This window comes from Leptosomus discolor, chromosome 8 (assembly GCF_034619465.1).
Source record: "Leptosomus discolor isolate bLepDis1 chromosome 8, bLepDis1.hap2, whole genome shotgun sequence".
In the NCBI taxonomy this organism is placed as follows: Eukaryota; Metazoa; Chordata; class Aves; order Leptosomiformes; family Leptosomidae; genus Leptosomus; species Leptosomus discolor.
In genome coordinates, this window is record NC_141398.1 from 40475470 (window position 1) to 40484874 (window position 9405).

The 9405-nt window shown below is 46.6% G+C and overlaps 1 protein-coding gene and 2 non-coding genes across 3 annotated transcripts in view; all 3 read right to left on the reverse strand.

Moving 5' to 3' along the window:
- SF3B3 (splicing factor 3b subunit 3) overlaps nt 1-9266 on the reverse strand; it is a 30212-nt gene extending 20946 nt beyond the window's left edge. The window contains exons 1-11 of the mRNA XM_086469617.1: nt 9195-9266; nt 8328-8439; nt 7582-7908; nt 6280-6452; nt 5876-6017; nt 4730-4842; nt 3824-3961; nt 2702-2805; nt 1365-1530; nt 773-868; nt 174-246 (exon numbers count right to left, since the gene is read on the reverse strand). Of these exons, the coding sequence (XP_086325743.1) occupies nt 174-246; nt 773-868; nt 1365-1530; nt 2702-2805; nt 3824-3961; nt 4730-4842; nt 5876-6017; nt 6280-6452; nt 7582-7908; nt 8328-8397 (1402 nt within the window). The 5' untranslated portion in view covers nt 8398-8439; nt 9195-9266. The remainder of the gene's footprint in view (nt 1-173; nt 247-772; nt 869-1364; nt 1531-2701; nt 2806-3823; nt 3962-4729; nt 4843-5875; nt 6018-6279; nt 6453-7581; nt 7909-8327; nt 8440-9194) is intronic.
- Nucleotides 4460-4539, reverse strand: LOC147414999 (small nucleolar RNA SNORD111). Its single transcript, XR_015183749.1, has one exon. It is a non-coding gene; the product is annotated as a small nucleolar RNA SNORD111 (small nucleolar RNA).
- On the reverse strand, nt 7168-7249 carry LOC147415000 (small nucleolar RNA SNORD111). The gene has a single exon (XR_015183750.1). It is a non-coding gene; the product is annotated as a small nucleolar RNA SNORD111 (small nucleolar RNA).
- Nucleotides 9267-9405: the final 139 nt, after the last annotated feature.

Consider the following 9405-nt stretch of genomic DNA (forward strand, 5'->3'; position numbering starts at 1 on the left):
TAAGTACAAACAGGTGCTTGCTGATTCAAAACAGAACTTTGGGGATGGCAAACCACCATCATGCAGCACCCTTCCTATCTCCTTGGACAGAAAATCAAAACAAAACCAACCAACAAACAAAACACTAAAAAACCCCTTATCGCCTCCCTGTGCTTTAGGAAAATACTGCGTACCTTCAACATGCCTCCTCACAGTCCATACAGCATTGGGGTTACCAGGCAGCTCCGAGACGGCCATTTCAGACACCTAAGAGTAAACAGGAACAAGGTTCTTTTGCAAACAGATGTTTAGACTTAACTACAGTAACTCACCGAACCACCAGCAGTTTTTAAGCTTTCCCACAGCTGTGCAGGAAAGCTAATAATTCCCAATTCTAATGTTCTCTCCCTGTGCCAGATACACTACGGGGTAGAATACGTCCAGCAATGAGACGGCAACGTTAGAGCTCTGGATGATCAGCTTTAAAACAAGGTCACCATACCCGCCCCCAGCAAAGGGATCATCAGCAGCAGCTGGCAGACACATCAGGAATGTTCCAGTTCAATAAACTCAAGCATTAGAAGAGACAAAACGTAGCTGGCTGGAGTCAACTAAACAAGAACCCTGAGTGTAAGAATAAACAGGACAACCCTCCTATTTCCAAGATGCAAGTCTAGAGAAAGTTGGTCTCCAGACCACGGCAAAAGGAGAATCCCTCCATTTCAGCACCCTTATTTCAAGGATTTTCTCCCACTGTCCTCACCTCTCAACCTCAGAGTGCCAGAAGTCTTACCTCAAGTCCATGTCTCAGAACCCTCAGAGAAGACCGGGGACCCCGACCACAAGCCACATACAACTGGGGTGTGTCTTCATTGGCCAGATCAGCTATCTGCATAGAGAAATTGTGTCAAACAATATCCACAGGAAGACAAAATAAAATTAAGCTGTATATGCCACGCTACTGCTTTAAGAATGTTTTTTTTCAGACACTGAAAACAATGAAGATGCCATAGGGTGTACTATCTCCTGCCCTGAAATAACGTAGAGTTTTAACCAAAGTCACCGCAGAGTAGAGAGCTGATGGTCAGATGGGCAGCACAGGACTGCTGGCTGACACCCTGTGTCCAAATACATTTTTGTCACACAGGAATCAAAGGCTGCCAGGCCAGGTACCAGTCTTAGGCAGCTGGCTGAGAATTTAGCAGACTTGCTTTTCTATCAGCATTTAGTATAGAGCAGTATTTCTGGAAACCTAGGATAACCCCACTCACACACAAATATGCTGCAAAACAGCAAAGAAAAAATCATGCATCTATGATCAATTCCTCTGTAAATGAGAAAGACTTACTTATGGGGCCAATGGGAGCTTGCTGATGGCAACATACCTGACAACACAGAATAGGAGACAAACTGTCCAACTCATCCACCAGCACCAGGTTCTTGAGAGGTCGTGGCTGAAAAAAGAATGTATCTCCTTCCTCAAGAGGCATGGCAGAAGAGAACTCTGGCTCCTCATCATCATCACCCAGGTGAGCTATCTGGTACAGGTAACTTAAGACAGAAAACAAGAGCAACAGCAAGTTCAGTGCAAAGCTCACGTAGCCTTCTCCCAGCGAGCAGGGAGGAGAAAAATCCTTCCCTACACTATACTGCTACTAAAATTTGGCCTTAGGGATTGCCTTCTTGGTGACAAGACATTTAAAGGAAATCAGAGGCCTACAAAAAAACCCAAACAACCCCCCCCTCCCACAACCTCCCCCCCCCCATCTCATTTGTAGCTGTCACTGGCAAGGTATCCCAGAGTTTCACTGTTTTCTCTGTTTACCCTTGAGCCTTTCAGATATTCTTGTGTTACAGCCAAAGCACCAACGGACAGCTGAGGCCAACAGCAAGGCCAAGGGCTAAGACTGCAACTCCACAGTTACCGATTTTACTCTCACCTCCCTATTTTTAACTGCATTCCATTCTATAAGCCTAAATATCACAACAATCAAGTTAAACTTCAGAGGAAAAAAAAAATAAAACCAGAAAGACAGACCGATTTACTTCTCGGTTTTAATAAAGTGCAAATGAATATGGCTTGCTCAAGAGCTGGGTTTATACAACCCAATTCAGACTCACTCCAGTCAACTGGCTGGAGCTCCCTCAGGTGGCTGACTGCAGGTGTAGTCAGAAGAGTACAAACCTCCATTCCTGTGAATCCCCCACATAGACACTTGTTAAGCCACCTGCAAAGGTGTGTAAAGTCTTGAGTCTTTAAAATATTCTAGAACCCCAAGCACGAGTAGAGAAAGCCCTCAGTATTACATCTATGAAGGAAAGTACCAGTTACTGATAACAAACCATATCTGCTTTTGAGTGGGCGTGCATAAGTTCAATGAAAACTGATCAAACTAATTAAAAGATAATTCATCTGGATACATGACGGACCCTATATGAACTGCAAGTGCTCAATTCTTCAAAAACCTACTGCAACAATAGGTCATCTTTTGTTCCCTGCACTATAGTATCTAGTCTGGTTTCAAACAACAAGAAAATTCCCCCATTTGGTCATGGTCTAAACCACTTGTTCTGCTCAAGCCCTGCAAACAAAGCATTAACTTACTCCTTAAAACAGAGGTTTTGTCTTTATATGTTCAGTAAGTTCAAGGGTCAGTTTGCAGCCCTAAACAGAAAGAGTCTGTTTCAGGGGGAAAATTCTGACATACAATTGTTTACTCACTGGTTTCCAAATTCTGATGCCACAAAGAGAAACCCTGTCTTCAGCACACACATGGCAGCAGCGACAGGAACAGTGTCAAAGTACTTCAGTCGAATCTCTGTCACCTGAAAGCAGAGGAAGACATGACTGTGCCAGCAAAGTACTAGAGCTGTACATGTGTGATATAACAAAAAACCAGCTACCTAGCTATCCTCTCCAAAGAAAGGAAGCAAGAGAATGGACCAGGCATAATCACATCAGTAGTTTCGGGCAGCACGTTACAAATCACAAAATCCAGAAGACTATTTTGAACACAAGTCAGGCTGCCTGTTTTATTCTAAGACTTTCTGGTTTTGGTAACACTGACTTTGGAAAAAACCAGCTGCAAAAACAGCAAACTGTCTAAGAGAAAGAAGAAACTTGCTTTGCGGAACACCAGCCATTCTCCAACACGTGAAAAATTAACTGTCCTGGGCAAATTTCTACATTTGATATGGTCGCAATAGCCCCTGGTGAAAAATCCAAGAACAATCTTAAGCCACTTAATGATGCTCCACAAACATCCCTTGTACCAAACTTGATGTGTGTAGATGAAGCAGAATTAACGTTCAACATTTATGCAAAAAACCCAACTGATTCTCTGCAGCAGAGATATTTTCATTGCAAAACACCAGGACAAGCAGCAGCAAGCCACTTCAAGCCTGTTATTTCAACTCATGGATCAGCTGTACCAAGCTAGCGATGTCAATTTGCAAGAAGATTGATCATAGCCTGTAAATATTCAATTAAGAGATGAAACAGGACGCTTACTGTGATCAAGAGAAACTAAAGTTCCCCAGAATTCATTTCTGGAACACTCTATAGCAGGTTCCTGGACCACACTTTACAATAATTCTTTTGAAGGAAGGACTGCGTGCAGAACTCTGGGGCATAATTCTGACAGGATTTTGCAAACCTTGCGCTGTGTCTCTATATGAGTAAACAGCAGTTACAACTGTGGGTGTAATTGTACCACAATTCACATAAAACATGTGCCATTACACAGGTAAACCCACAATATTAAACATCACATCAGAGAATCAAAGTAATTGACTAAGGACTTTTCTCAATGAAAGCTTTTGTTGTTCTTCACGTGATGCTTACCATGTCTTCATCAGTCTCCAGAGTAATTTTGAAGATGTCTCCCTGCTCTGTCTGGGCCAGAAAGAAGAACATGGACTTGGTCTTATGCGTAGCAGAGCAGACAAAAATCATACCTCTCTCTGGGTCATCCAAGTCATTCTGCCAAGAAGGAAAGCTGAGGTCATTGGTGTGATTACCCAGTAAGTGCAGATGCAACTTCAGTGACTGAAGTATTTCCATTTCACAGGTGCCTTAAGAGCTGACAGCATGTGAGGAGGCTTTCAACACAAAGTACATCCCCTGTGTTACACCCATAGTTACCCTTGGGACATCTCTGCTCCAGAAGCAGATACATTTCCAAGACACTCTGCCTGAACATCTCCCCCTCCTATCTCTTTACCCCACCTCCCTTCTCTCACATACCAAAGCCACACAGGGAGGAAAGGGCTGCAATCCACCCGCAGCTGGTTTTGAGCACCTGCACTTTGGCAGTGTCCAAAGCACTGTCAAAGCCCACAACAATGTGCAGTACCAAAGGAGGAGGAAGCAGCCTTAGATGCAAGAGAGCAGCTGTGGGACCCCACCTGCATACAGGACAGCAACCACGACCCACCATCTCAAGTAATCCTACCCTATACTGACAGCACTGCAACCGCGGAGCCTGATCAGAGTCTCTGCAGTATCTCCAGGATGAATCTCAGAGAAGAGACATGAATCAAGCTCATCACTTCAGGCTATGCCCACCTCCACCTTCCCTCAGAGGTAACATGCAGCCAGTACGGTGCACAGGCCAACACACTTTCAACTGCTTTTTTCTTACTTTAAAACCTCCCTGACACCTCTAACCTTGAAAGGCGAATACCAAGCATTCATTTAGCACTAACAGAGACAATCTTAAAAAAAGGGTAGGAATCCCAAAATTCTCACCCGTCTCCTGGGAATTGGACATCTGATATCAGGCTGGTCACCAAAGTTTTTATAAGTAATATAGTTTTCAGAACAGATCAGGACCCCACTAGGTCCATCAGAGCCACCAGGAACTGAAACACAAAAAAGAAACAGCATGAGAAAAGCCCTTATCACAGATCTGACTTACGGCCTGCAGAACATTTCTTTCTGTTTTCTTCAAAGCAACAGTTTCCAGTGCTCTCCAACACCCTACAGGTACCCTACTCAGACAAAAGACTGAGTACAGCTGCCTGTGTCAGCATGAGAACAGGGCAGATGGAACTAGGGGACCAGGAAGGAGAAAAAGAAAGGACGCAGCTTCAGACAAATTGATTATGTTCTATCCTTCCTGGCTTATTCTCGTCTAGAAAGCCACGATACGCCCAGAATAGCACATTAGCAACTTGTCAGTTAAACATGACCCTTGGGTTACTGGCATGCTTGCTCCCTGTCAAAAAATCCCCCAGATTTTTTGACCTATCTTGCATTTTTAGAGCATGTTTTTTAAAATGCTTCCATTGAAATCCCAGTGTAACAAAAGATATCATCAATATAGCAGCAACGGTCAGATCCAGCCCAATATTTGGTGTCTGACAGCTGCCTATGGGAGATGCAACAACAGGGCAAGCACACAAGGACACTCTCCTAGCTCAGCTTCCTTTGTGCTTGGAGAGCAATCTGGTTCAGCAGTTTCCCAGGTCGAAGGTATTAGGTTGGCTTGGTATCCTGTCCCTGAAAGTGGGCTTTTAGTCCGTGGATTCACCCACTGCCTTTTGAAAGCATCTTCACTGACGGAATCCCATGCCAGAGAGTACAACAGCACATGCTTTTGCATCTGCTACCGGTTAATGTCAGTTAACATCTCCTAGCTTCAGAATCCAGAGAACACCCAAAATCCATCTACAAGACATAGGGAGCACTTCCAAACTACAGCTGTACCTAGGAATTCTTGCATGTTTCCATGTGCAAACCACCACTCATCCCCTGACTTCAAGACCAATTAATTTATACTAATGGCTCAAACTACCATTGAAACAACCCCTCAGACGTAAAGCACATTGTTTCCGTTTCCCTGTGGAACAGGAACCAAGTAAATCCACAGGAAAAAGACTTAGTGGCCAGTACCTGTTATAAGGAAGTTGCCATGCTCTTCCAAGGGTTCACTGTATTTCCTAACAACATGGTTCAAACCCAAGTCCAATTCATAAAACGTCAATGTCTGCTGTGTGTTGGCTGCTGCTTCTCCCGTTGGATCATTGTCTGCTTCCTAAAACAGAACACATGAAGGTGTCTTACAAGAAAGGAGGAGCAAAGCTGATGCATGGGAAAACTGTTTTGAACAACATAAGAATGAAGCCCAAAAGACTGCCTCACTCAGGGGAAGAAAATAAGCACTTTTGCAGTTGAACAGCAAGAACTGAAGAACCACCAAGGCAGAAGCAGTCAATGTTCCCTGCCTCCACAGACAAAGAACAGAAGAGGAACGACGCGGCTCAAAATACAGCAAAGGGAGATTAAGTTCTTCTCACCTCATAATCCATTTCCAGGCAAGCAAACATGGGGTTTTCAAATCCCACATCGACTCCCACCACGTGGTAGACCAAGGTATTGGCCTTGTGGGCTTCCAGCGGGGAGGAAATGGTGAGACGAGCCGCAGCATCTCTGTTCAAGATATACACCAGCTTCTGCTTTTCAATAGCACCTGCAAGGAAAGGACAACAGCACCTGAAGCACATTACCCGGTGACCAAATCTGATCAGACCCACAGTCCAATATCGATACACAATTTGGTAAGAGAATGTCAGCGTCACTTCTGCTGAAGTTCACCACTGCTATTCATCTCTGTGCCACCAATTAACTTCAAATGTCTCATTTTTCATGTTTCAGGCCACAAGCACAAATGACAACTCCAGCTCCTTAAAGCCAAAGAACGACCCTTTGGGCTACATCCATCCAGCCCAACGTTCAATCTACTCACTCCTTCCACCACATGAGAGACAACAGACTGCAGGGAAGCAAAAACAAATCTAAAAAAGCAGCCAGATGTTCCACCATCTAAAGCCACTTGGGCAAGAAGACCTTTCCTCAGAAATATTTTAACTAAAATGTATTCTTGCCTAGTACACAATACCCACCATGTAACAGACGCTTACTGCTTTTAACAATTGTGTCTGTGCTACCTTCTCATCCGTGAGAACAAGGCTTGTTAGAAAAGACACACTATTATTTATCTTTATTCCCAATATAAAGAGGCACTGTCAAACTACTTGTCATTACAAGTCCCTGCTCTCAGCGTGCAGGAAAGCAGCATCGCATAAAGCTGGCTTGAGCAAACTAAGAAAGTCACCAAGACACCTCATGGCAAATATTATTAAACAAACAAACAAAAAAATCACCTAAGTGTCCTTCTACCTGTGAAGCCTGATCAGAAATGCATCTAGCTGTCTCCACGATACATCTCAGAGAAGAGACATGAATTCATAACATCATTTCAGGCTATGGGAGCCGACTGGCTTCACTGTAGCACCGATGCCTGCAACCCCAACTCCTCTCCCAGACATCACACTTCAGGGTTCTACGCATCGCTAAGCAAGCTGGCCTCTTTCCAGATGCTTTTGGCCTAGCATTAGGATTAATTTGTGCAATTCCATCAGTGTCAAGGAGCTATCCCGAACACCTGCATTCCCCTTGACACCTCTCATAGCCTAACAAACTGCCCAAGAAGAAACATTTCCAATTATACCTCACAGAAACTTGCCCCAAAATAAAAATCCCTGAGACAGGAGGAAAAAAAACCCAAAACCATAAAACAAGCTGACAGACTGACTTACTGATCATGACAGCACGGCCCTTTGGGTCTACAGCCAAGTACTGGCCTGGAACAATTCTGCGACACCCGCTCTTGCCAAAGGTTTCCTGATGAATCTTCTCAAACACATTCTTTGAGGGCTGGTACTCCAGAATAACAATGCGCCCCGAATCGCTGCCCACGACGATATAGTCCTTGGTCCCACCCGTCAGCCTAAAGGCCATGAGGGAGCGGATGACCCCAAACACCTCCACGGTCAGCAGGGTGTGAACCTTCCCTGTGTTGGGATCAGGACGGAGCAACTCCAGGATCTTGCCCCGGGAAACGACGATTTCTTGTTGTTTAGTTCCTAAAGAACCCAAAACGGGAAGAGTTAGCAACAGCACAGCAGAACATCTGACTTCAGAAGCACTACAAGAAAGAAGATAAAACTTTACGCCTACTAAATGCCAAAGAGCATTACGGAGCAATTCAGAGCAACTTATCCACGACGTTAGGTGCCACGATCACCCGAGCATCTTTTACCAGATCAGGAAAAGTGGACTAAATACTAATTAAATCTATAGATAATCAAGCTAAACTTCTCTTGGTCTTTCCACAAGTTACAACAGCTCAAGCAATGTGCCCAAGAGCAAATAACATACAAGCAAAACACTAATGCCACACTGAAGCAAATGAGCAACCAGACCAAATAAAGGACAAACCCACTTTTTTTCCCTCTACTACCCCAAAAAGCTCAATCCAAGAAGCGTGAAGTGATGAGGTTACCTGAGAAATTGCCATGGATGGCATAGCTAATGCCGGTGGCACGCTGCAACGTCAGGTTGTAGAGAAACATGTTGGCAACCCGTTTGCTTCACGTTATCGTAGCTCACTGAATCTGCAAGATGGAGAACAAAAATACACAGTCCACAAAATCAAGGCCTTCCACACTGCACAGAGGGAGAACTGTGGGCCTTGCTGGTCCGCACATACCGCTTTACTTTACAAGACTGACTGCCGCACAGCTGGACTTATTGATATTTACTAACACTACGAGGCAAAAGGCTCTCCCGAGTCTCAGCTGAGCCCCTTCCTGCCGCACGACCGATCAGCATTTCCAGCTAATTTCTTCTTTTACGGCGTTAGTGTTCACAAACCCAGCAAAGTTCGGGAATCCCTCTAGAAGTGCCCGACGCCGTTACACCTCCCTGAGCTCGCCGCTTCATGGAACGCCAGCCAAGCCACCCACAACAGCCTAGAGCCAGCACCTGAGCCGATTTCTCTTCCCGCGGCTAACACGGGAGGGAACCCAGCTGTACCCAGGCCGCCGCCCCCGTCCCGCCGGCTGCTGCAGGCCGCAGGCCAGCAGAACCGGCCTTCAGCCGCCCCGAGGCCCTCCCAGGGCCAGTAGTACAGCCCCGCCCCGCCCCCTGAGCGGGCTCCCCAGGCCTTGCGGGGAGCAGGGCCGCAAGCTCCGGGAACCGGCCACGGATCAGCGCCCGGCCTGGCCGCCCCCCGAACAGGCCAGGCCCCAAGGGGTCCGCGGCGCTCGGGCCTGCGGCCCCTCCCCCCGCCAAAATGGCAGCCCATATCGCGCCTCCCCAGCCGAATGGCCGCCGCTGGACGGACGCAGTGCAGCGGGGCCGCTCTTACTGTGCAAATGGTGGCGGATGGCGACGGATGCTGCTCCTGCCTAAGCGGGCGCGCCGCAAAGCCCCACCGCCATGAGCCCCGCGCCTGCGCGCTGCCCTCCCGCGCCTCTTCGCCGGGGCTTTCTACGAGGCCCGGCGCGCGCGCGCCGTGTGGCGCGGGAGGCCGCCCGATGCGACGCCTGAATGATCACGGGGGGGGGGGAAGGGTGGCA